The 22,488-nt window shown below is 52.7% G+C and overlaps 10 protein-coding genes across 10 annotated transcripts; 4 read left to right on the top strand and 6 right to left on the bottom strand.

Moving 5' to 3' along the window:
• Positions 1 to 211: 211 nt before the first annotated feature.
• On the bottom strand, positions 212 to 1,597 carry AYO21_05165 (hypothetical protein; the record flags this gene model as incomplete). The annotated part of the gene is made up of 1 exon (XM_022655136.1): positions 212 to 1,597. One exon carries the CDS (start codon positions 1,595 to 1,597, stop codon positions 212 to 214), a length of 1,386 nt encoding a protein of 461 aa, XP_022512621.1.
• A 429-nt stretch (positions 1,598 to 2,026) lies between these two features.
• Positions 2,027 to 3,085, bottom strand: AYO21_05164 (hypothetical protein; the record flags this gene model as incomplete). The annotated part of the gene is made up of 1 exon (XM_022655135.1): positions 2,027 to 3,085. The coding sequence occupies one exon, from the start codon at positions 3,083 to 3,085 to the stop codon at positions 2,027 to 2,029; it is 1,059 nt and encodes a 352-aa protein (XP_022512620.1).
• Positions 3,086 to 3,592: 507 nt separating this feature from the next.
• On the bottom strand, positions 3,593 to 5,478 carry AYO21_05163 (hypothetical protein; the record flags this gene model as incomplete). The annotated part of the gene is made up of 4 exons (XM_022655134.1): positions 3,593 to 4,139; positions 4,217 to 4,409; positions 4,505 to 4,876; positions 4,944 to 5,478. The coding sequence occupies 4 exons, from the start codon at positions 5,476 to 5,478 to the stop codon at positions 3,593 to 3,595; spliced, it is 1,647 nt and encodes a 548-aa protein (XP_022512619.1).
• Positions 5,479 to 6,154: 676 nt separating this feature from the next.
• AYO21_05162 (hypothetical protein) lies at positions 6,155 to 7,012 on the top strand (the record flags this gene model as incomplete). Its single annotated transcript, XM_022655133.1, has 1 exon — positions 6,155 to 7,012. One exon carries the CDS (start codon positions 6,155 to 6,157, stop codon positions 7,010 to 7,012), a length of 858 nt encoding a protein of 285 aa, XP_022512618.1.
• A 668-nt stretch (positions 7,013 to 7,680) lies between these two features.
• On the top strand, positions 7,681 to 9,864 carry AYO21_05161 (hypothetical protein; the record flags this gene model as incomplete). The annotated part of the gene is made up of 1 exon (XM_022655132.1): positions 7,681 to 9,864. One exon carries the CDS (start codon positions 7,681 to 7,683, stop codon positions 9,862 to 9,864), a length of 2,184 nt encoding a protein of 727 aa, XP_022512617.1.
• A 76-nt stretch (positions 9,865 to 9,940) lies between these two features.
• AYO21_05160 (hypothetical protein) lies at positions 9,941 to 11,498 on the bottom strand (the record flags this gene model as incomplete). Its single annotated transcript, XM_022655131.1, has 4 exons — positions 9,941 to 10,241; positions 10,296 to 10,517; positions 10,576 to 11,353; positions 11,411 to 11,498. 4 exons carry the CDS (start codon positions 11,496 to 11,498, stop codon positions 9,941 to 9,943), a joined length of 1,389 nt encoding a protein of 462 aa, XP_022512616.1.
• A 582-nt stretch (positions 11,499 to 12,080) lies between these two features.
• AYO21_05159 (hypothetical protein) lies at positions 12,081 to 14,471 on the top strand (the record flags this gene model as incomplete). Its single annotated transcript, XM_022655130.1, has 1 exon — positions 12,081 to 14,471. One exon carries the CDS (start codon positions 12,081 to 12,083, stop codon positions 14,469 to 14,471), a length of 2,391 nt encoding a protein of 796 aa, XP_022512615.1.
• A 530-nt stretch (positions 14,472 to 15,001) lies between these two features.
• Positions 15,002 to 17,104, bottom strand: AYO21_05158 (hypothetical protein; the record flags this gene model as incomplete). The annotated part of the gene is made up of 1 exon (XM_022655129.1): positions 15,002 to 17,104. One exon carries the CDS (start codon positions 17,102 to 17,104, stop codon positions 15,002 to 15,004), a length of 2,103 nt encoding a protein of 700 aa, XP_022512614.1.
• A 3,026-nt stretch (positions 17,105 to 20,130) lies between these two features.
• AYO21_05157 (40S ribosomal protein S0) lies at positions 20,131 to 21,096 on the bottom strand (the record flags this gene model as incomplete). The annotated part of the gene is made up of 2 exons (XM_022655128.1): positions 20,131 to 20,812; positions 20,924 to 21,096. The coding sequence occupies 2 exons, from the start codon at positions 21,094 to 21,096 to the stop codon at positions 20,131 to 20,133; spliced, it is 855 nt and encodes a 284-aa protein (XP_022512613.1).
• Positions 21,097 to 21,424: 328 nt separating this feature from the next.
• Positions 21,425 to 22,424, top strand: AYO21_05156 (hypothetical protein; the record flags this gene model as incomplete). The annotated part of the gene is made up of 2 exons (XM_022655127.1): positions 21,425 to 21,470; positions 21,520 to 22,424. The coding sequence occupies 2 exons, from the start codon at positions 21,425 to 21,427 to the stop codon at positions 22,422 to 22,424; spliced, it is 951 nt and encodes a 316-aa protein (XP_022512612.1).
• Between the last annotated feature and the right edge of the window lie 64 nt (positions 22,425 to 22,488).

The following is a 22,488-nucleotide window of genomic DNA, read 5'->3' as shown; positions in this document are numbered from 1 at the left end:
CGTGCTCCGAGACGGAAAAATCTCTGTGGGGAAATCTCATGATTTCTATCGACTTGCCCCTTCGTCTCTTCTCCTTCTTCTACCCAGATTACTAGCCCATGAAACACCTGACTACCACGTCCGGGCGGTACTCAAAGGCCCAGATTGATCATCTATCTTGAGAGCGGCCCCCGTTTCGAAGACATATTCGGAAGCGTCGATCTATTCCACATCAATAGTCATTCCCCGTAGACCCGTAAAGATGAGACCCCGTCTCCAAGACCTCGATCTCGTCACCGACCTCGATATACAGCTCACTGTTGAGATCGCGCGCCTCCTTGATACATGAGTCCTCCGGCACGCAATGCATCCCTAGGTATCCCAGCGCGGCAGGGTTCCCAGCTTCGACCGTGCGGTGCTCGATCAACGTCGTACTAGGTTGCGGCACTCCTTTCTTCCGATCCGGACGTGAATTGTCGTGCTCAAAGATCCCTGTGTTCGGATCGACGTTGGGCATGGTGCAGCGCGACGTCCGGCACACTACGGATAAAGTGCTAGCCGCCCTTGTAGACGCTCGAGAGGTTACAGTCTTTGGCAAGATCCGGTACCTCTTCCACGTTTCCTCGGAGAATGCAGGGGTGCCAGTCAAATAGATGTTTGCGCGGAATCGGAGCGCGCTGAGCGGCTGGTTCTCCGACGGGAGAAGCTTTGAGACCGAGTGCACCGAAGACAAATTGATGATGTGGACGGGTTGCTGGTCAGTGTAGCCATGCATTGCAGGGGTGCCAATGTGATCTAGTGGAGCTAGGTTTCTGGTTGTGCGCACCAGGGTGTCTGGTGTGCACCTCATCAGGGTCAGGCTCTGTCGCTCAGGTATATGGAGAAACGTCTTCAGCTTGGGTATCGCTGCCGCCACACCAGGGAGCTGGCCGAGATCGAGCCCGGCTGCTTGGCGGCTATGGATTGTGAAGTGCCTCATCGGGATCTTCATTTGACTGATATGGTCAGCCGTTGGTAGTAGTGGCACCGTGAAGTGAACCTCGGGCTTTGCAGACAATGTCCATGTCTTCAACATGGCTTTCAATCGCTGGAGAAGACTGGCGGGATCGGGGTCAGGGAAGCTCACGATGAGACAGCCGCCTGCTTCGACGAGCATGTCGCTTCGTTTACTGTCTGGCCCTGGCAACCACAGCTGTTGCTCGATGAGTGACATTTGAGGTTTGGTCCGTTGACTGATGAACTGCCACTCGTCCTTCTTCGCTTCGACCGCCAGCGCAAAACACCTGTCATACGCAAAGCCCGTCTTGACGAGTTGCGCCCGTTCCAGCTCGATGGGAGCGCAGGACTTTATGGGGTGGATGTACAGTGCTTTGACCACGATCGGTGTTTTCGTGGTGGCTTCTTCGTCCTGACCATACTTGACATCGAACTGGTCGGCGAGATTGCTGACGCTGTGTATACCTGCCCGTTGCAAGTACTTTGGCAACTTCCTGGTCACGTAGATATGTCTGATACAGGCTAAAATGAATATGCTAATGTTGATGAACAGGATGACGGTGAGAGTGCTATGAAGGACCGCCCGTAGGTCCAATTCTTGCTGTAGCAGCCTTGCCAACATGACGACTGATGCTCAATTTCAGAGACGCTGAGGTAACGGAAGCAGCAGAGACATGATACAGCGATCACCAGAGAGCAATGTCTCCTCGATTGTCGGAGTAATATGATGCCTAGCTTTCAAGGTATTGCGAACCGGATAAACTACTGCAGGTGTCGGAAAAGACCGCGACGGAAAGTTAATTCACGCCCTGGCAATGACTTTCACATCGCGCCCATCATGACCATTACTGCAAATTGTCTCCCACAGTGTCTACGGTCCTGCCGTCTCCCGACAGCTCTAAGATGATAGAGGTGATAAGCGTCGCAATCAGCTGTTGGTCCGTATATGAGGTTATATCAACCCGATTTGCAAGTCCATTTCATCCCATCCAACTCTGACAATGTTCTATGCAGACCCCCCCCACGACTTCTTCCATCAACTATTCCAAAACTATTCCAAACTCTTCAGCGCATGTGTCCCCGAAGACGCGAGGCCCGTGTACCCATTGAACGGACCAGTCTCCTTCAACAGGACGGGCACCTCGTCGTCGCGCAACGACTCCAAGACCCCCTTCTCGGTCGGACGCCAGCCCAGCTTCCGCAGCCTGTCGGCACGACTTCTTGAATTGGCGCCCACAGTGGTTGGACTGTACACTCCGAACAGGTCGCCATAGAGCTCGGGCGGCACGGGTCGCGGGGTGGGATCCTCGATCCTGCCGGCCGCGAGCAGCAGGCGGCCAATCTCGGCGGCGGCGTCCCCCCACGCCATGTCCTCGCCGGTGCTGCAGAAGAAGTACGGGTTCGCGAGGACCTCGTCGGCGGTGCTGCGCCGCATCCACTCCAGGATGACCATGTACCCGCGCACCAGGTCCTGGACGTGGATGTTGCTGCGCACCGAGACGCCCTTGCCGATGACGGGGACCCAGCCGTGCTTCAGCGCGAATCGCACCATGGTCGGCAGCTGCATCGACACCCGTCCCGAGCACTTGCCGATCCCGTAGACCAGGCAGGGCAGCACGATGACGATCTTGGCCTTGGTGCCCAGCTCGCGCCGCGCCGCGAGGATGGCCAGGTCGATGGCCCGGTGCGGCGCCGTGTCGGGCACGCTGTCGATCTCCTCGGGCCGCTCGTCCGAGTAGATCTTGTCCGACTTGTACATGCCCTTGGAGTTGTCGACCAGGACGCTCGTCCCGCTGGTGTGGAGGAAGGTCGTTTCCAGTCCCTGCTCGGCGCGTTGGCGCACGCCGTCCAGCACGGCCTCGACCGAGGGCAGATGGTCGGCCGTGGCCGTGTGGATCACGATGGGGCTCGCCGCCGAGTGTTTGCGGATCGTCTCCTTGTCGTCCAGCGTGCCCATGACCACTTTGGCCCCGAGCCCTTGGACCTGCGCCGCGTGTGCCTCCCGTCGTACCATGGTGGTGACTTGATAGCCGGCTTGCACCAAGAGTTCAAGCAGGTCAGTGCCGATCAGGCCTGGACCTATCAAGAACACGCTCTTCTCTGCCGCCATGGCTGGTGGGTAGAAATATGCGATCTCACGAAGAAACCCAGAGTCACTGAAATCGTACTAGGTTCTGAGCAGGAGTCTGAAAGTGTAGCGTAAGCACCAGCTGAAACGTATAGCAAAAGCCGTGCTTTTTGTACCTTTCGTCTGCGTCGCTTTTCGTCGAGGTTAGCTCACACGGTATATAGTAGAACGCATGTGTCTATACACAATCACGTATCTATATATCCGTTCTTCTTGCCCCCTTTCCCCGCATTCTCCACGCCGGTAGATCAGGCGGGCATCGTTGTACTCCAAACAAATGCCAGGGGTATGACCGGCATGACTATCCGGATTGTCTCCGGGCAGCGATCGCGACCTCGACAACACATGTACCTAGGATGGAGACTTTTGGCTCAATACTTGGAAGAAACAGCAAATGACAGCTCGGACACAGTCATAATGGATCTGAATACATCTCTCATCCACTCAAGTCCGCGGGATTCTCCATGCATACATTACTGGGCCTCTCCGTCATGATTCGTCAGAATGATCAATGACATAGCCCTTGAACTGTCGCGCCGGCACGCGTCTCTCGAACAAAATATCCAACTCTTCAAAAGTCCGGTTCTTGGTCTCTGGAAGACGGAAGAAGCACCATGTGAGCGAGATGATGGAGATGCCGCCGTACAAAAACTCGATCTTGGCCCCAGCATTTGCCGCACCAGGGTTGAGGAGGTACGGGCCAATCACCGTGGTGACTAGTCCGGTCGCAGCATTGATCACGGTTGCCAGCGCTATCGTCTTCGACCTGAGTTTCGTGGACGGAGATTCGCACACGACAACGTAGGTAAGCGGGCCGAGAGTCATCTGCCAAACAAACTGGAGGGTGCACAAGAGTGATGCTTGCGCCCAAGAGTACGATGGGTTTCTTTCATAGTCTGACGCCAGACACATGAAGGCCACGACGAAGAGAATAACGATGATATAGGCCAGGCCTGCCATGTAACAGATGCGCCGTCCAAAGTAAATGAGGGGGATGGCAGATGCAAGAGTTCCGAGAAATCCAAGCCCGTTGAGCCTGTGGTGTGGTGAAATACATGTCAGTTATTAGAGCGCATGATCATGACTTGCGGTTTGCCTTGTTCGAGCACTTACCCGAGACCCATGTCAAACGAGTGTCTAGCACTCAATCCAACTTGCTCAAAGAGGTAGGTTGCAAACCCCACGGGATTGCCCGAGAAGTTCTGGATGACGAAGAGCATGATGCAAATTTCCATCCTCCTGCGATTCGGGCCCTTCCAGCAATCCATGTAAGTGGTGCCGACTTCGACCTGGCGCTCGTACAGATCTGGACCAATTCTCGGTCAGCACTGACACTGCGAAGTCACCGAGAACAAGAAATGTTCTGCGCCCAAGTAGAGGATAAAGAGACACGGCTCTTACCGGTTTTCACCATCATAGCCAAAGTGTTTGTCACTTCCACCTTTTCGTGCTTCTCCGACAGTCTCTTGAGAGACCCTTCCGCTTCCTCCATCTTATGCTGTCGTACAAGCCACCAAGGGCTTTCTGGGGCCCAAACCAAGCCTGGGAGGATGACAATTGGCCATAGCCACTGGATGCAATAGGGTATCTTGTATGCCCACTTGTCTGATCTGTTGATAAAGCCCCTCGTGATCCCAGTCTGAATGAACTGGCCCATCACATAGCACAAATTGATATATCCAGTGAAGAACCCTCGGAGTTTCAATGGAAGACATTCCGAAGCATAAGTTGGGGCAAGGACGCAATACCCACCCCAGATAATGCCTGACAAGTCTATTTAGGGAAGAAAAGCAAATGTCAGTCGCACTATCGGTTCATAAGGTAGTAGGAAAGTACTTACACATGCTCGTCGTCAAGACCTCGATGTTTGGAGTAAAGACCTGCATGAACACCAAAGCGGAGGTTAAGAGGAGATATATAGCCAATGTCTTGCGGCGCCCAATCCTCTCCATTGGCCAAGCAACAATATATGCACCAATGATTTGCCCAACGAGAGAGCCCATAGACATAGCGACCTGCCAGTTGGCGGGGATCTGATAACCATGACCAGGTACTTCGTGGCCGAAATGCCTTTGGAACGATGGAAGCGCGAAGAAGTTGCCGGTGATCTCGATATCGTACGCGCGCATGATGATGGACAAGGAAAAGAAGATAGACCAGAAGGCGCCCTTACGGTAGATCTTCAACGCCTCGAGATAGGTGAGCTCATGTTCTGTGTGTGTGCCCTGGTTGGCCATGGACGTGCTGATGCTGTCGAGTTTGCCGGTGACCTCTGCATCAGTGAGTGTCTTCTCCATGGTGAGGCCTGGTTCGAGACTAGCAGAGTGTTCAATGAGCGTGGTGCCATCCTTCTCCTGTGTCTGGGTGGTAGCCATGGTGGTTGCTGGACTGGTTGTGCCGGATACAATACGACCCGGGCAAAGTCACAAGGGTTCGAGGTTGGGAAGAATGCAAAGTAGACAATGTAGCTCGAACGTTATCAAGCTCGAAGGACGGCGATTGAAAGCTTCCAGCAGAGACATCTCATTCTTATGAACATGTTGGCTTGAATGCAACATTGCCAGTCTGCTGCTTTGGTGTGATACAAGTCCAATGACGGTACAGCAAAACCGCCATGTTTTCCGACAAAGATGGCCCATCTTCCAAGTTTTGGTTAGCTAGAACACCCCAACATTCTGGGGAGCGTGAACACTTGATCGTTTTCAGAATGATCTGCGACAATTGGGTCTGCATCTGCTCGACCGCCCCGTGGGGAAGCCAGAAGTCAAGGTCGCATCGCTTCTCTGAGCCGTCAAGTCGAGCGGGATCTTGCCGTAACCGTATTGCCGAAGGGACCATCCTGAGTGGCTGCTGATGAGTTGGTGGCTGATGTTCATCACGGTTAACCGGCAATAAGAGTCAGGCTTCTGGACCAAGATGCTGAAGACTTGCCTTTAGCCCTACACCCGATGTCTAAAGAGTCGAAGAAATATCAGAGATGGCGTGGCTGAGGTCTCTGGCAAGGAGATGCGACCTCAGGAGAACTGTGACAACCACTCCTAATCCGCAGCCATGAGGTCGGTTGCTGTCAAGAAAATCATCCTGTTCGGTGATTCACAGACTGAGCAGAGCTCAAGCCAGTATGGCGGGTTCAACCTTGCGCCGGCGTTGCAGCACGAATACTGGTCCAAGTTACAGGTCGTAACACATGGATACGGCGGGTACAACACGGAACATGGACGCCATATCGTCGACGCCATTCTCCAGGCAGAAGCGCCGTTAGCGACCCAAACCACGCAAAGTCGCAATTCTAGGATCAAGTTATTGGTAATATCCTTTGGCACAAACGATGCGGCAGATCCCAGACACAACAAGCATTCACAAAGCGTGCCCATCGATAGATACATGGAAAACCTATCACACATGGTAGAGGCAGCGAAACAGCATGGAGTTGAAGCCGTGGTTCTCGTAGGACCCGGACCAGTCAACGAGCTCGCACCCGAAGTCCCATTAGATCGACTTACCGAGAGGGCGAAACTGTACTCGGATGCCACCGCACAAGTCGCAAGGCAATTCGGCACGCAGAGCAATGTCGCTTTCGTTGACCTGTGGCACGCTTTCATGGATGTTGCAGGGTGGACGGAAGAACAGCCTATCCCTGGGCGGAGAGAACGCGTTGAAGAGGTTCACTTGAATGCCTCCTCCCAAGATGTCGCCGGTTCTGGAACGCTCTCGAGGTTGTTGGCTTCGGATGGTGTCCACTTCACAGCAGAGGGATACCAGATCTGGTACAGCGTGCTCCTACAGACCCTTCGCGAACAGTGGCCGGCGCTCAGGTCGGAAAATTTAAAGACAGTTTTCCCACACATTTTTGACATAAACCCAAGCAATCTGCAAGCTTCATTGTGGCAGCATTTAGAGGAGGCCTGAATGTTATTTATGCGGAAAAGCAAGCGTTCGAGTCACTAGATCGTTGGCATTAGCATCGTTGATCAAATCTCCTGGGCTCGACAGTGAGGTATTCTCGAGAGTGTGACGACTCCTCTTGCCAATTGCTCCATGCCATGAAGCAAGTAGTCGTCCTGCTTTACAAATATTAGTGCGCAGACTAACGTCAATCTCGAACATGTCAGGGCCTGACATTGCTGACAGGCTGCAACGGCCAATGATCGAGAGGGCGCCCATGTTTTTCGCAGGGGAAATGACTGCCAGGACACCAAAGGATATCCTTCTCCTTGCCGAAATGCCGACGCCGCTTCATGCTCATCTTTCCAGACTGGGGAAGTGGCGCTGTGAAGCTGATCAAATCAACGTATAGCCGGTGAGACATTGCCCCTCCATTCCGGGGTCTAGAGGATGTTCTGCGTTATAGCGTGGCTCTGAGGTTAGCGAGAAGGTATGGAGGCACTGAATATGAGTGGTGTATTCATCCGTGGCTATCTGCAAGAATCATGAAGTAGGAAAATTGCTCTGTAGAGGCACGCGGAATGCTGGAAGTACTGCTGTCACGTGATAAGTCTTGGCACTCGAGGCGCAGGCAAATGCGGGCCTCGCCGCATCCGGTTTCTGCTTCCGCCCCGTCATCAGGAGACCGTGGGATGCCTACAACAGTGCAGCACAGAATCAAACGTGCTGCGAAAGCCTGTCTGTCCTGTCGGAAACGGAAGATCAAGTGCGATTATGCAACAAAAGGGTCGCCGTGCTCGAATTGTGACCAGGATGGCTTCGAGTGCCTGGCGGTGGAAAGGAAGAAGCGAAAAACCACCGTCATAAGGACTCTTCCCGGAGTGAACACTACCAACCTATCTTCTCCGCTTGCCCAGGCATGTCACGAACCCACCGGCACATCGGCGACTCGCTTCCAGGGAAGTGGCGAATCTGTTGTCGATGCGCTCTCGACAACTCCAGAGGGGCTTGAGCAACGTTCAACTCGACGGACATCGTCCTTTTCCAGGCACAGTTTGTTGCATTCGGTCCCCCATTATGCCTTTTTGATGCGCCTCTCTCAACCCCAACGTTCCGATGCAAGGCCTCTGGAGGACATTGTGCTTCAATTGGCATCAGACAAAAACCAAGGATCTTCTGCCCCGAGCTCGACATGCAGCGAGAGTGAATTGCACTATCTCAGGACTGTTGGTTGTTTCGACATTCCTCGACGAGATGTTCTTTCGGCGTTGATTGATGCTTACTTCACCATCTTCCACCCATTCTTCCCTGTTGTTCAGAAACCGGAGTTCTTAAAGTCCATTAAATCCATTGAAGTTTCGCTAACCACCAGTCCATACGGTGCATCTCAAGCCAGCCCAGCTCAAAATGCTTCCGGTCACGAGTTGGCCCCTCAAAATTCAGAGTTCAGTCTCCTACTCCTTCAGGCTGTGCTTTTCATAGCGATTGGAGTTGTGTCCTCAGAGGTCGTTTCGGCGGCAGGATTCACATCCCGCAAACAAGCACGCCATGCATATTACCTCAAGGCCCGTAGACTCTATGACCTTGATTATGAAGAAGACCCGATTGCAACTATTCAGGCCTTATTATTGATCAGTCAGTACTATCCTTCCATCACTGAACGGAAGCATACGTGGCATTGGATACACCAAGCTATCAGTTTGGCGCAAGTCAGCGGGCTGCACAGAGATCCTGGCAATGTCGCCCATCGAGCTTTGTGGGCGCGAATCTGGTGGGCTTGTGTTGTACGGGACCGCTGCAATGGCCTAGGTACCGGTCGTCCTCTTGTGATCAACAGCCTGGACTGTACCACGGTAATGCTGGTCCTGGACGATGTCAAAGAAGAAGGTGACTCTGAGCAAGATCTTGAAATCAAAGCCATGTTCATCGAATTCGTCAAGCTTTGCCAGATCGTCGAAGGCATAGTAACTTTGCGCTATTCAAGCTCAGCGACAGACACGACACCTCCGGATCAACTTCAAGTCTGTGAAGATGCCCTGGAGCGCTGGACGCGCTCCCTGCCTCCTCAAGCGAAACGACAAGACCACCTACAAACTGTCTCGGAGAATATGGGGGTCGCTACTATGTATCGTGCAATTTTGCACGCATGCTTGAATACCATTCGCATTGCTTTGTATCAGTCACTCACTTTGTGGAATGGAGCTGGGGACTGGACTACCACTTGCCAGCAAATGGTTGAGTTTGCGGCTTTGGATAACACGCAGCTCTTTACTCATCTCGTCAACCTCGACCTGGTGCGATTCTGTCCCACAATCGCTGTGACATTTACGTTGGCGCCTCTCATTGTACATGTCCTCGGAATTAGATCTTCACGATCGGAGGAAAGACTCCAGGTTCATAAGAACCGATTTGAGCTTTGCATGATATTCTTGCGCCAGCTGCGGGATATTTACTGGCACGCTATTTTTTACTGCGAATTCTTCGAGCTGGCCGCATCAATCAAAGACCATCAATTGAGAACGCAAATGTCAGAGGCTCATGATCCTCTAGCTTCGTTCCTCACTCAGCGCATCAGCGTCGGCGATCTTATGGTGCTTCGACATTATCAGAATCTCGGGAGGGATGGTGAAGTTGACGATCTATCCCTGGCCTCGGTAGCATCACCGATATATCCGCGGGGATGGCCTCAAAACGCGAGACCAGACGGTCACGATCATGATAATCAAGGGGAGGGGTCGTCGAATCTGAACATACAAAGCCATTCGTCTGTCTCTGCGGGTCCTGACCCGGTCTACCTGAACCACATTGAATCTATGAACATTTCAGAATGGCTAGCGGCGCATTCGCGGGCTGGTCAGTCCATTCCATTTGCCTGAAGTCCTGAGTCGCGGACTCCAGCTCAAGGCGGTACACCAATCTTAGAGTGACTGAAACCTGGATGTTAGCTGTCCCTCAAGCCAAGCCGCTGCTGATGATCGACAAGCCATCTGGAGAACGCCAGAATGTGCCTTCTGGATAGCTGTACTGCGCGATCGCAGTGTCTCGAAACTCGACACTGTATCCGGATTCTAATGGTGTCACAAAAAAACCATCCTGCGTTTGTAACGGCGTTGTGAGGACGTGGTTATAGGTGGTGATGTTCTCAAGCATGCTCCGCTCCCCAGATACGCAAAGATAATCTACCAGAGACAAGTGCTGCGTATACTCATTCAAGCCTATGCCACCACTGTGTGGGACAACAGGGACTCCAAACCTGGAATCATCGTCAGCTGTTTGGCCTAAGCGACTTTTCGGTCTTTCCTCTTACTTTTTTGCCATAAGAAGGACGGCCAGAACCTCGTTTACGCCGCCCAAGCGGCACGCATCAATCTGGCAGACATCGATGGCCTCAGCTTGGAGCAATTGTTTGAACATTACTCGATTATGACACATCTCCCCTGTTGCGACGCCTATGCCATGAGCTTTGAGGGCTTTTCGGACGGCAGCGTGCCCGAGAATGTCATCCGGTGACGTGGGCTCCTCAATGAAACTGCGTATTCAGGCCTTGTCAGTGGACGCTGCTTCACGGGCGGTGGAGTGGCACGTACGCTGGTTTGAACTCGGCGAGCTGAAGCATCCATTGTATCGCCTCGGATACACCCCAGACCTGATTCGCATCCACCATCAGAGTCTTCTCTTCGCCCATGAGTTCTCTAGCGATCCGGCATCGTCGCTTGTCGTCCTCGAGCTCCCTTCCGACCTTTAATTTGAACTTGTCGTGGCCAGCAGCGAGGAGGTCTTTCATCAACGTTCGCATCTTTTCGTCCGAGTATCCCAACCACCCTGCCTCGGTCGAGTAAGCAGGAACCGCTCGATTGGCTTCGGCATCGCGAAGGCGCTGTGGCTTTGTTGTCTCCTGGGCCTTCAACAAAGCCATTGCTTCCTGCGGTGTTATCGCGTCCTCAATATAGCGGAAGTCAATGCATCTCACGAACTCATCCGCGCTCATATCAGCGATGAGTTTCCAAACAGGCTTGTTCTCCGCCCGCCCCCATAGATCCCATAAGGCGTTGACACAGGCGGCTAGGCCCAGGTGGATTACACCCTTTTCAGGCCCTACCCACCGGAGCTGGGAGTCAGAGACTAGATAGCGCCATGTTTTGCCCATATCAGACGTTAAATCAGCGAGCCGTTTACCAACAAGACGCTCTGCTGTGGCACGGGCTGCTTGACAGACCAAATCATTTCCACGACCAATAGTGAACGAGAAGCCATATCCTGCCAAATGCGAGTTGGTATTCAGAACGATGTACGCGGCACTATAGTCAGGAGCTCCATTCATTGCATCTGAGCCCGCCGAGGTGAGGCTCGTTGGGAAGCGCAGGTCTGGTTCGACAATTTAGTCCCTCAAAGTGTCTCAAGCTCACATATAGTCAAACTCACCATGGACTTGATATGACTGGATGATTACTTCACCGAGGTCCTTTGAGCTGTGGTTAATGCCATTCGACATTCTTGAGTCGCCCGCCATTATGTCGTTCAAAATGCTCGAATGATCTAGACCGAGTCGTCACTTTAACGCCCTTTTTGTGAGGAAAGGTGCGGCTATCACGATTCGCAGAGATACCGGGTTTATCGAGTAATGACCAAGTTCACAAGAATCATGATTGAAATAACCCAAATATTTCTCTTTCAAATACTTTCAACGACAGCCTGTGGCACTGTACCAAATTCCGGCGCTGGTCACATCCGATGAGCCACTAGAACTTCAATGGGGTCGGTTCCTGAGAATAGACCGAATTACCGAATATCGGCTTCTGGTTGGTACACACTGAGCCGGGGATCTGCTCCATTCCTGAAAGGGCACAAGGAACCGGCCTTATGGTCTTCAGGCTTCGGCAAACCTGATATGTCGACTACGTACCCTGAAAGCCACCAAGACGATGACTGAATGCGACTGGGATCTCAAAAGTCGTGTGAAATTCCGCCTGTTGTCATCTGGCAGAGAAGCTCAGATATGCTTTACGAGCGCCAGTTTCCACAGTAAGCATTGAATCAATATCAAATCAATCTATTAGACTGAGGACGAAGCATTACCTAGTGCCTACCTGAAATGGATCCATCACATCATCTGTACTACACCACACCAGCCACGGGCTTTCCGCAATCACTTCCTCTTGGGAATGGCAGGATTGGGGCCAGTCTTATTTCCAGTGCAAACGTGGATATACTTCTTCTAAATGAGATCACCTTCTGGTCAGGCAAGCCATACGAGCCGCAAAGCCAATATGGTGGCAAAGCTACCATCAATGAGATGCGTGAGCGCTATGTACAAAAGAATCATCAGGCCGTGCAGACTTTGGCAGAGAAATGGTTGCAACCTTCGAAAGGGAATTTCGGGACAAATCTGGGGGTGGGAAGACTCAAGATCGAGCATTCTCTCTCTGCAGGAGTTCCTCAAGGCACTATCGAGAAGCGTAAGTTCGAGAGAGGTCTGAGGTTGGACGAAGGAATTGGCTGGGCGTCGTATGCATTGGACGACCCTGGCACCCAGATCAGTAGGGAATTATTCATCTCCCATCCCCATCAGGTCATCGCCATGAGAATCTCAACGAACAATCAGACTGGCATTTCCTGCAAACTCAGTTTTGAAGGAGAAACTAGAAGTTGGTCTACGAAGAAACCAAACGAGGCTGAGTTGGAAATCCACACGCACGCACTCGAGACGGTGCACAGTGACGGCACATGCGGTGTCAAGCTGCATGGTCTGGTTCATCTCCAATCTAATGGCGAGCTGTTTCCTACAGAAGAATCTATTTTTGTAGTGAATGCTTCCTTCGTGGTGATATTGGCTGCTATGAACACAGACTATCTGGTCCCGCCTGATAAGGCCTGGTATTCTCTGTCCCGTGCTCAGATTCAGACCGCTCTGGAGGCCGGATATGACAAACTCAAGAAATCCCATACACAAGACCACCAGGACCTCTACACCCGGGTTGCTCTTACGCTCGGTCTTCCTTCATCGGCATCATACCTTCCTACAGACCAACGTCAAAAAGCTCTCGCGGCCTTAAAGGGTGGCCAGCCAGACGATTTGCCCCTTTATGCACTATACTTTAATTATGGTCGTTACCTTTTGATAGCAGGTACTCGTTCGGACTCTCCACTCCCGCTTCATCTACAAGGCCTCTGGAACGACCGAGAAGCCAATGCGATGAACTGGTCTTGCGACTACCATCTCGACATCAACACGCAGATGAACTACTTTCCGCTCGAGCCATGCGGTCTTGGGAACGAATGCCATCGGCCACTTGCAAAGTACATGCAGAAGCTTGCGCAAGCTGGAGTCGAGTCCGCGAGGAATTTCTACGGCACGCAAAAAGGCTGGGTTGCCCACGTATTCTCGAACGTCTGGGGGTTCACAGCGCCCGGCTGGGAAACAAGCTGGGGGCTCAATGTCACAGGAGGGCTCTGGATGGCCATGGAAATGAAAGAGCACTGGGAGTATACTCTCGACAAGGCATATTTAAAAGGCTATGCTTGGGACGTTTTGAAAACTGCGGCCGAATTCTTCCTGGAGTATATGTCCACAGTCGACCCAAAGACGGGCTATATGGTGACCGGACCCTCCGTGTCGCCAGAGAACACCTTCTTTGTCGATCAACGAGGTAAGCGTGAGGAACATGCTTTGAGTCTATCCCCAACTCTAGATGTGGTGCTGGTGAGAGACCTTATGGCATTCTGCATTGACGTGGCGCCAATGCTGGAAAATAAGGATACCATGAACGACGACTTCACGCGGCGCCTCAAAGAGACCATACCTAAACTCCCACCCCTGCAGATCGGCAGGCATGGCCAACTGCAAGAATGGCTGGAAGATTTTGAGGAAGCCCAACCGGACCACCGCCACATGTCGCACATCATGGCCCTCATCCGCAGCAGCCAGATCCGCAAACGACACACTCCCGAGTTGGCAGAGGCTGTGCGCGTCACGCTCGAAAGGCGCCGAGCCCGCGCCGAGCTGGAAGACATTGAGTTCACGGCCGTGCTGTTCGCCATGGGCTTCGCGCGGCTCGACGACGTCGACGCCGCGCTCAAGCCCCTGACGCATCTGATCGCGGAGCTGTCGTTCGAGAACCTCCTGACCTTCTCCAAGCCGGGCATCGCCGGGGCCGAGACCAACATCTTCGTCGCCGACGGCAACTTTGGCGCGACCGCCGCCGTGGCGGAGCTGTTGTTGCGCAGCGTGCTCGTCGGAGACGTCGAGATCCTGCCTGCTCTGCCGGAGAAATGGGCCGTGGGCGGACACGTCAAGGGCCTCCGGGCAAAGGGCAACCTCGTCGTCGACATCCAGTGGAGCGAGGGAGTCTTGGTCGAAGGGACAATTCACAATGCCGGCCAGGACGTGTCGTCGGTCAAGGTCTACTACCGGGAACGATCCGTAGAGATGGAGCTCCAGCCCGCCGCGACGGTCAAATTGGACCACGAGCTTGTTGCGCGATGAAGAACCTCGGACCAAAGTCTCACGATTTTTGGGAAAATGATGAAAATGAAATTACAAAAAGTATTACTCGAGTTGCGTTCCTGCACTACAGAACTGACTAATTCTCGAATCGCTCAACCCGATAGATGTCCAATTTCCATCTCCGTCTCCATCGATCGCGGTCTGGATCCTTATAACCTTGACATCCTCTGACAGCAGGAACCAGAGACTTATCCTGTGCTGTTCGAGTAAGTACGTAGTATGTATGTAGCATGCGCACATATATGATTCATCAAATCTCTTCTCACTAAAAAAAAAACTTTTTTGCATCATGTCATGTCATGTCATGTCTCAACACATATATATATAGATGTAGATTAGATGTCGATGTCATCCGGTCCATTCATTAACTTGGGGTGTCCAAGATCAACGCGAGCCATGCGGGCGAGAATGAAGGGGGTAATAAGGCTGGAATTTGCGCTCGCTTGCTAAAGAAAATGCAAAGCTGATAAAATTTTGTTATTGTAGTCGAGGAAAGGGGTCCCCCGTATTTAGGCGCGTTTCTCGTTGTGCTGCGGCGAGTCAGTAGTGGCGGCGGCGGCGGTGGTGGTGATGGGCGACTGAGTGAGAGAACCAATGGATGGTAAGACGTGAGGGGACGCGAAGGCGGCGGTAGAGGTGCCAGCGGCAGCGTCGTGGTCTGGTCGCGGTGGGCTGGGGAGCTGAGTGGTGATGGGAGGGAGACCCTCGGCGGCGGTGTTGTCGTCGCTTTTGCCAGGTTCCGCGGCTGGATCCCCCAAGGTCTGCGTCTCGGCGTCGTCTGTGTGCACCTGCTCGCCTTCGTCGGCCTGGATCTGGTCGTGGTCGCTAATGGCAGGGAACGCGGAACTGCCCATCGTGACGGAGCTGCTCTGGCGGCGCTCTGCCTTTGTCTGCTGTGGACCCGCGGCGGCGTCGATGAAGTGGAACGTAGCTGTCCTGCCTGGCATTTGGAACGATCTGGTCCGATTTTCATGGGAACTGCTTTGAGCGGCGGCGGCGGTGGCAGCGGTATTAGTCGTATTGGTGGCGGGAGGCTTACCCGGCTGTGTCTGTGGTGGTGGTGGTAGTCGTCGCTGCTGTTGTGAAGGAGGAGGCGACGTATCAAGGGGATCTTGCGGTCCCATACTGTCCCGCTTATCGCCTTTCAGCGTGGCCTTCTTGAGCTTGTACGTCTGCCACCACGAAGTATTCCCCTTACGGATATGCGGGAACAGGTCCCACTTGTCCATGCTCTCCTCTTCGTCCGTGGTGAGTGCGAGCCACGCGTACAGGTCCTGTCGTTTCTTGGACCGTTCCTGGCCTTCTGTGCGCCCGCTGACCCATTTCTTGTCCTTGTCTTTGCCTTCCTCGTGAAACTCGTATGATTCCGGCCACTCGTAGATCTCGGCCCGGAGCCGGGATCCGACCCAGCACTGCCGGACTTTGCGGAATTCCGTGGGTTTCACGCCCTTTTCAGCTTCTTCCTGTCGCTTGCTTTTGACGTCCTGTCCGTGGAGTTTACCCCTGACCCAAGCTTCAAAGTTTGTGAACCACTCCGAGTCGTCACACCCAACTTTTGCTATCAGTAAGATGGTCGGTAGCACCATCAGAGCGACCGTGTACATCTGACTCGCCAGGTCTGCCATGCCGATGGCGACAATGTGTACAGCAAAGGCCAGCCACCCAATCGACCGCACGGCGAAATATGTTTTGGGATTCAATATTACAGGCCCCTCAATAAAGACCGACGGCGCAAACAGCAGCTCGTTGGGCATCCAGAAGGTGACGGCTTTCGAGTCAGATTGGATAATGAGGACCTTGGTGGGTGTACCGTTCCAGACCTCGGTCTTTTCGTCGTAATCTTTGGGGTTTGGGCGAGTCGGACGATTCATCGACTGCACATTCTGAGTAGATTGCTTCTGTCCGCTTGAAGGGGTCGATGAATTGCTCCCACTCGATTGGGCTTCCTGAGAGGCTGACGCTGTCACCCTGCTCCTTACATTGGACTTCTTCTCGTGTTTCCTTTCTTGTTCCCATTGTTCGTACGCGTATCGTTTTGCTTCGTAGGTATTTCCTTCGGGCTTTGTTGTGTTGACGACTTTGTCGACCATAGCATCGAATGCGATGCGCTGCTGACCGATCACATAGGCACGGATGACAATGGAGACAATCATGGCAATTGCGTTAGCGAAGCCATACCAATCCTTGGAGAGAATCGTGCCGGCAACGAGGAAGCCATTCAGTGCGACGCTTATGACGACCGAGAATGTTATTTCATTCTTTCGAGATATCGGCGGCGTCACCGTCCAGACCACAAAGTTGCGAGTGGTCTCGAATTGCTGCGAGAGCATCCATCTCGTCAACCAGGCGGCGAGGTCGGTCGTATGGATGCCTTGTGATATATTGTAGAGATTGAAGCCAGCAGCTTTCTCGGTGAATCGGTTCCCGGCAATGACATACGCGCCCAGCAAAGGCAAATACTCAAGATAGGCACTGCTCACGAGACGGCCGACCGCTGCATTGACCTCTTCAGCTCCCAAGAGTGTAACAAGACCCAGGGCGTCAATATGAAAAGGAGACCAGTGCAGGAGAACTTTCCAGGGAGCCCATGATGTCGTGTCAGTATGAGCCATGGTGGATCTCTGATATAGTTCTGACAAGCAATCGGAAGGATGGTGTGGAACGGGTCGTCGGGAGGCGGCAACGGGGCCGGAAAGTAACCTCGACTCTTCAAAAACAAACCATGAAATCCATCATTGAGGTGGATTGAAGAGAGGGGAGATGTGCTCGAATATTGGACTGATGGACAAGGGCGAGCAACGAAAAGAGAAAAATAAAGAGGTGGGAAATTCTCACGCGGCTGAAAACCAGTCAAGCTTGCCCTGGAGACAGACGACTGCAATACTCTTGTGGACACTTTCAGCCCCCGAATCGAAGGCGAAGTGACGGCTGGGATGCCTCGCCCAGAGACTAGCCACTGCCCTTAACCGAAAAGTACATCGTCTGTTTCAGCCTGATACTTGGGTGCCACACGAGATTCATGTTGACAGTGCCGCACCAGTGTATGCATATATGTAGCAGAGTACAAAGGCTGATTGGTTCGCGCTGGAGACATAACTTGTACTTAATTAGACCCCTAAAGACGACAACCATACAAGAATGCTGAGAACGAAGTGTCATGAACCTGTACAGAAGACGCGAGGCTGAAATGAAACGCGCACGTGACAAGAATCTTGGCGAGGCTGAGTTCGGAAAACTTTCCCCTGATCCAGTCCAATTCCCAACATCCGTCGCAGCTCACTGGTTTCTACTCACAGCCTCGTGTCTCGGAGAAGTTCATTCCAGTAATTGCCAATTGTCTTGTCAGCATCAGTCCTGGAAACAACACGGCAAGATGTTGCATCCCGAAGCAGCCACTTTCCAGATGGAATTTTGCTGGCAACAGCTACGGAATGATAGCATCGCAAACGCGATCATCAGGCTCGTGATATATCCTGATAAGCTTCAAGAACATCCTGGGTTCACGGAGCATGCTCAATATCCGCATCATGATGAGGCAGCGACTTCTTTGAGGCGAGAGTTGTGGAGGGGTCCTCAAGGCTGAGACTGGGGCAGGCCTGATTGCAAGCAGTCTCTCAATGCCTACCTCTCCGTGTCATCTGCTCAGAATCTCTCTGACCTGAGACAGTCGGGCACAAAGAATCAATTGTCTACTTGCTCTACAACAATGATTCCAGGCTGTGGGCAGTGGCAGTCCTCCACCATCTTCTTAGAGGCACGCAGCGGTCTCGGCAAGGCAGGACGACTCGTGGGTCGTGGACAAAAGCACGTCTTCCGAGCCTTTGTGGTTACGAGACAAGATCATAAAGGGTTTCCTGGTGCCCTAGAGACACTCCTTGTTGAAGCTGCCCTCTGAGACTGCCCTCTGAGGCTTCTGGGACATGAAGGCAGTGTTCGGCAACTGTAAGTCTTCGAATATATAAGTTTGTCCGCGATCCCGGTTTTCTATCTCTCCTTCATCAGCATCACTACCTCTTCCAAGTCCCATCAAGTCTACATCTCAATTCTAGAACTACCTTTCAACACTATCTGCTTCCATTGGCGCGATCCTCCATTTCTCGAACATCATCAGTTACCCTTCTCATCTCGTACCACCACTCATAGCATCATGCACAAGAAGACCCAGAAGTATCAGTCTCCGACACCAGAGCCGGCTCCAGCACACACTGCTGAATGCATTTGCCGAGCCTGTGCCAATGGTCGGTGCCCATGCGGACGACGATTGCACCGCGGAAAGCCGCAGACACGAGCCTGCACTCGATTGGAATGCAAGAACCCTGCATGCATCGGTGGCAGGACTGTTAACTAAAGAAATTCACCTCAGGATTCATCCGTCGACTACAAATCTCCGACTCGGTCCCTCTCATCTCTGCTGGACAGAAATCATCGTATACACTTCTCAACGATTATCCTTAGCCTCAGAGAATCGATTCGAGTGCTAAGGAACAAATACACAATCGAACCAATCTACAACTACATCCTGGAGATGTAAAGTGAACCTGGAGAACAAGATCGCAATATCTGTCGACACAGTGGTTTACGGGACAAAATAGCCGGAAGGAGTTGGACGACTTTGCGGCATTCGACCAAAATTATGCGACAATGCTATACAACTGAAAATCTGGAACCTGCTGCCTGTGATGCTGTCAGCGTCTCGGGCAGTGAGAAAGACAAGCCATGGTATTCAAGACACGGGGCGGATGGGGAGGCTTTCTGTGTGTGCAATCTGGTTTCTGCTCTGACTATGACATGTGAAGGTTTTGGGGAGTTATCTTGTCACCTAAAGGAAATTTGCGATCTCTCTCACAACCTGACACTCTTTTGGGAAATGGAAATGGACAGTGCTCGCGTGATGGGGCATCAACGAGAGAGTGCGCCAGCGCTGGACTGTACCGTCGATGGTATTGGACAATTTCTTTTGTTTCGGCTCTGGTATGGTGGTAGGGAACGGACACGTCGGGGCAAATGCGCCACGCAATGTTGGGGATATAGAAAAGACTTAGAAAAACGAAACCAAAAAAATTGAAAATTGAAAACACCAGAGCGCAACTATGCAGGATGGGGAAATCTTTGACAAGGATCACGGATGCATCCGACTTGTACTTTTACTTTTACTTTTCTTTTGGGCTCTCTCAACATTGATGGAATTGAGCTATTTTGTTTTTGTTTTCTTAACGCGAAAAGAACCTGCTGAGGTACTTTCAGCGTCTATTTTTCGCTTAAGCCACATCCATCCGTTCTCCGTTCGGACAAACAAAAAGGCTGGGCAACTATCAAGTACAATCCCTTCATCTCCAGCACAGGGCTTTCCCTCTACACCGAGGACGAATAAACTGATCCTCAGGGTGTCGAGTATCTTTCCCTCGTGAGTGCCGTTGACTTTTGGCCTTTTGCTTTGCGAGTTGGGTGTGGGGTGTGGGTTCGGGGTCAATTGTCTGTCTTGTCTAAACTTTTGGACATATCGGTGGCGATAGAGTAGTGGTTGCGGGTGAGACTCAGGCGCTGATGAACTGTGTTGGTGCGGCGGACTTGCAGATAGAGGGTACAACTGCTGTCAAGCGGGTTTCTCTGCAACAGTGTCTGCTCGAGCAAAAGACGTTTACCAACCAGTGGCGCCGGCGGTCGCCTCTTGGGCCCAGTCGGCGGTACCAGTGCCAGGCTCGGCCCAGTTGGCATCGGCCTGAGGAGCACCCTCGATACCAGGCGCAGCGCCGGGCTCGCCAGTCCAGTCCGCATTGTCTGTGAATCCACGTTCGACCACAGCCGTGCCAGCCTCGTCCGCACCCGGCGCCTTCTCCTCCTCCTTCTGTTCCTCGGCTTCGGGGTCACGGTAGAAGTACAAGTCCACGACGACATCCCACTCGATTTCACGGCTGGCCAGGGTGCCGCGGAGACGGAGCACCTCACGAGCCAGCATCCACCAGATCAAGCCGATGGCATGACGACCCTTGTTGTTGGTGGGGATGGCAACGTCGACGAATTCGGTGGGCGAGTCGGTGTCGCAGAGGGCGATGACCGGGATGTTGACGTATGAGGCTTCCTTGATGGCCTGGGCGTCGGTGCGCGGGTCGGTCACAATGATCAAGCGAGGCTCCTTGAACGAGCGGGTGATGTAGTTGGTGAAGTTACCGGGGGTGAAACGACCGGCAATGGCGACGGCTCCGGTGTGGGCAGCGAACTTCAGGACTGCACGCTGGCCATAGGGACGGGCAGAGATGACACAAATGTCGGCTGGGTTGTCGACAGCGGCGATGATGCGGGCTGCGAAGACAATTTTCTCCCTGCGGGACGATCGAGTCAGTTCAGTTCGGGTAAAGGCGCGATTTTGCGCCAGAGTCGCAGCGTTTGTGAAGCTCCCTGAAAGCACAGTTCAGAACGGGTGTGTTTCATACCAGGTCTTGGAGATGTTGATGACGTTGATGCCATCAGGACGAGTCTTCCACAAGTAAGGTTCCATATGAACCTGGAGGTTCTTGGAGCCCAAGTGACATTGTGCCGCGAGGAGCATTTCAATGTCCTGGGAGGTGGGGTTGAAGATAGCGGGGAGGTTCGCTGGGCTCGCCATGTTTGCGACTGAGGTTCTTTGATCAGTCAAAAAGGCGAGTGCTTGAGAAAGAAGGGAGTGAGAATGTGAGGGTTGAGGGTTGAAGTCCAGCAGCGAGTCTCAAAAGTTCAGGTAAAAGATCGAGCAATGATCTCCAATGTGCGTTTAGCTAATCCGTGCCAAGATTTCTCTTCGGGTCACTTCCCGAATGCGACGGCGTGCCCCTATCGGATCGGAAATACTTTGTAGCGGGATAATTCCCAAGCTCGATTGAAGACTCGGGGAAAGTTCTGTGCTGCACGAGGACACCAGACTGCGTCGAAGTCTCATCGGGTTCAACACTGTAGCTATGCCTCCCCGAATTCCCGCTGCTGCCACAGGCAGTATCTTCAATCGTGAGTCCACTACTCTCTTGTTCGACAATTGTGTTGACCAGACATGCAGTGGCCAGTCTCCTTCAAAGTTTGCCCGCAACCACGCGGAATCAAGCCCTTACCAAGTGCTCTGCCTGTCTCTTCTCAACCACAGCTCCTTTGGAAGCGAAGCGGACAAGGAAACGAAAAGTCAGAAAGCATATCGATCCATATCGGCTGGCACAGGCCCGGCAGCGCAAATCGGCAAACTTGGCACGACAGAAAGTCCTGCAAGAAGAACGCGAGCTCGCCCTCGGTGACCCTGTCCGATCACGACCGACCCCGTTTGTCAACTCTCTGCAGGCAAATGCTCCCATCTCAACGATCAAAGAGTCCTACCTGAACTACTTTCTCAAACCCGAAGACGTGCAAAAGTCTTTGGAATATTCCAAATGGCTCAGTGAACCTCTTCCGGAATCCAACCCTATTGTGGGTGCTGAGGCGAGGTTTGCTGAAAGGGTCAAGGAGCATGTCGCTTCCCATGAGAATGCCTCCAAGGCTCTGCTGGCTATTGCCTCGCTAGATAATGCGAATAGCAAGGATCGCACACGCATCAACGTCCAAAGATGTATTGAAGAGTTTGGGCGTCACAACACCGATGGAGTTCTTGCGCCAGGGCTTCAGAGCAAGCAGAATGTCCTCAAGGAAGGCGAAGGCACTGATGCAAGTGCAGTCGTTGTCCCGAAACGGGTCGGCACAGATACAGGGTCTCCCGAAGTGCAAATTGCGATCCTGACGGCAAAGATTAACGTCCTGGCGAACAACTTGCACAAAAAGGATAAGAGCAACAAGAGGCGATTGAGGATGATGGTGCACAAGAGACAAAAGCTGATGGCCTACCTAAGAAGGCAAGACCGGGGCGGGCCAAGATGGCAGAATGTTGTCGAGAAACTTGGTCTGAACGACGCCATGTGGAAAGGAGAGATCAGCTTGTAAAGTATCGGTTGGAAGGAACACATGTACGATCATGTACTGAACTTGTTTATATATTGGCGCTTGT

This window comes from Fonsecaea monophora (genome assembly GCF_001642475.1).
Source record: "Fonsecaea monophora strain CBS 269.37 chromosome Unknown Scaff31, whole genome shotgun sequence".
Classification (NCBI taxonomy): domain Eukaryota; kingdom Fungi; phylum Ascomycota; class Eurotiomycetes; order Chaetothyriales; family Herpotrichiellaceae; genus Fonsecaea; species Fonsecaea monophora.
The sequence above is the reverse complement of the archived record's forward strand: the minus strand, read 5'-3'. Positions and strand labels throughout refer to the sequence as shown.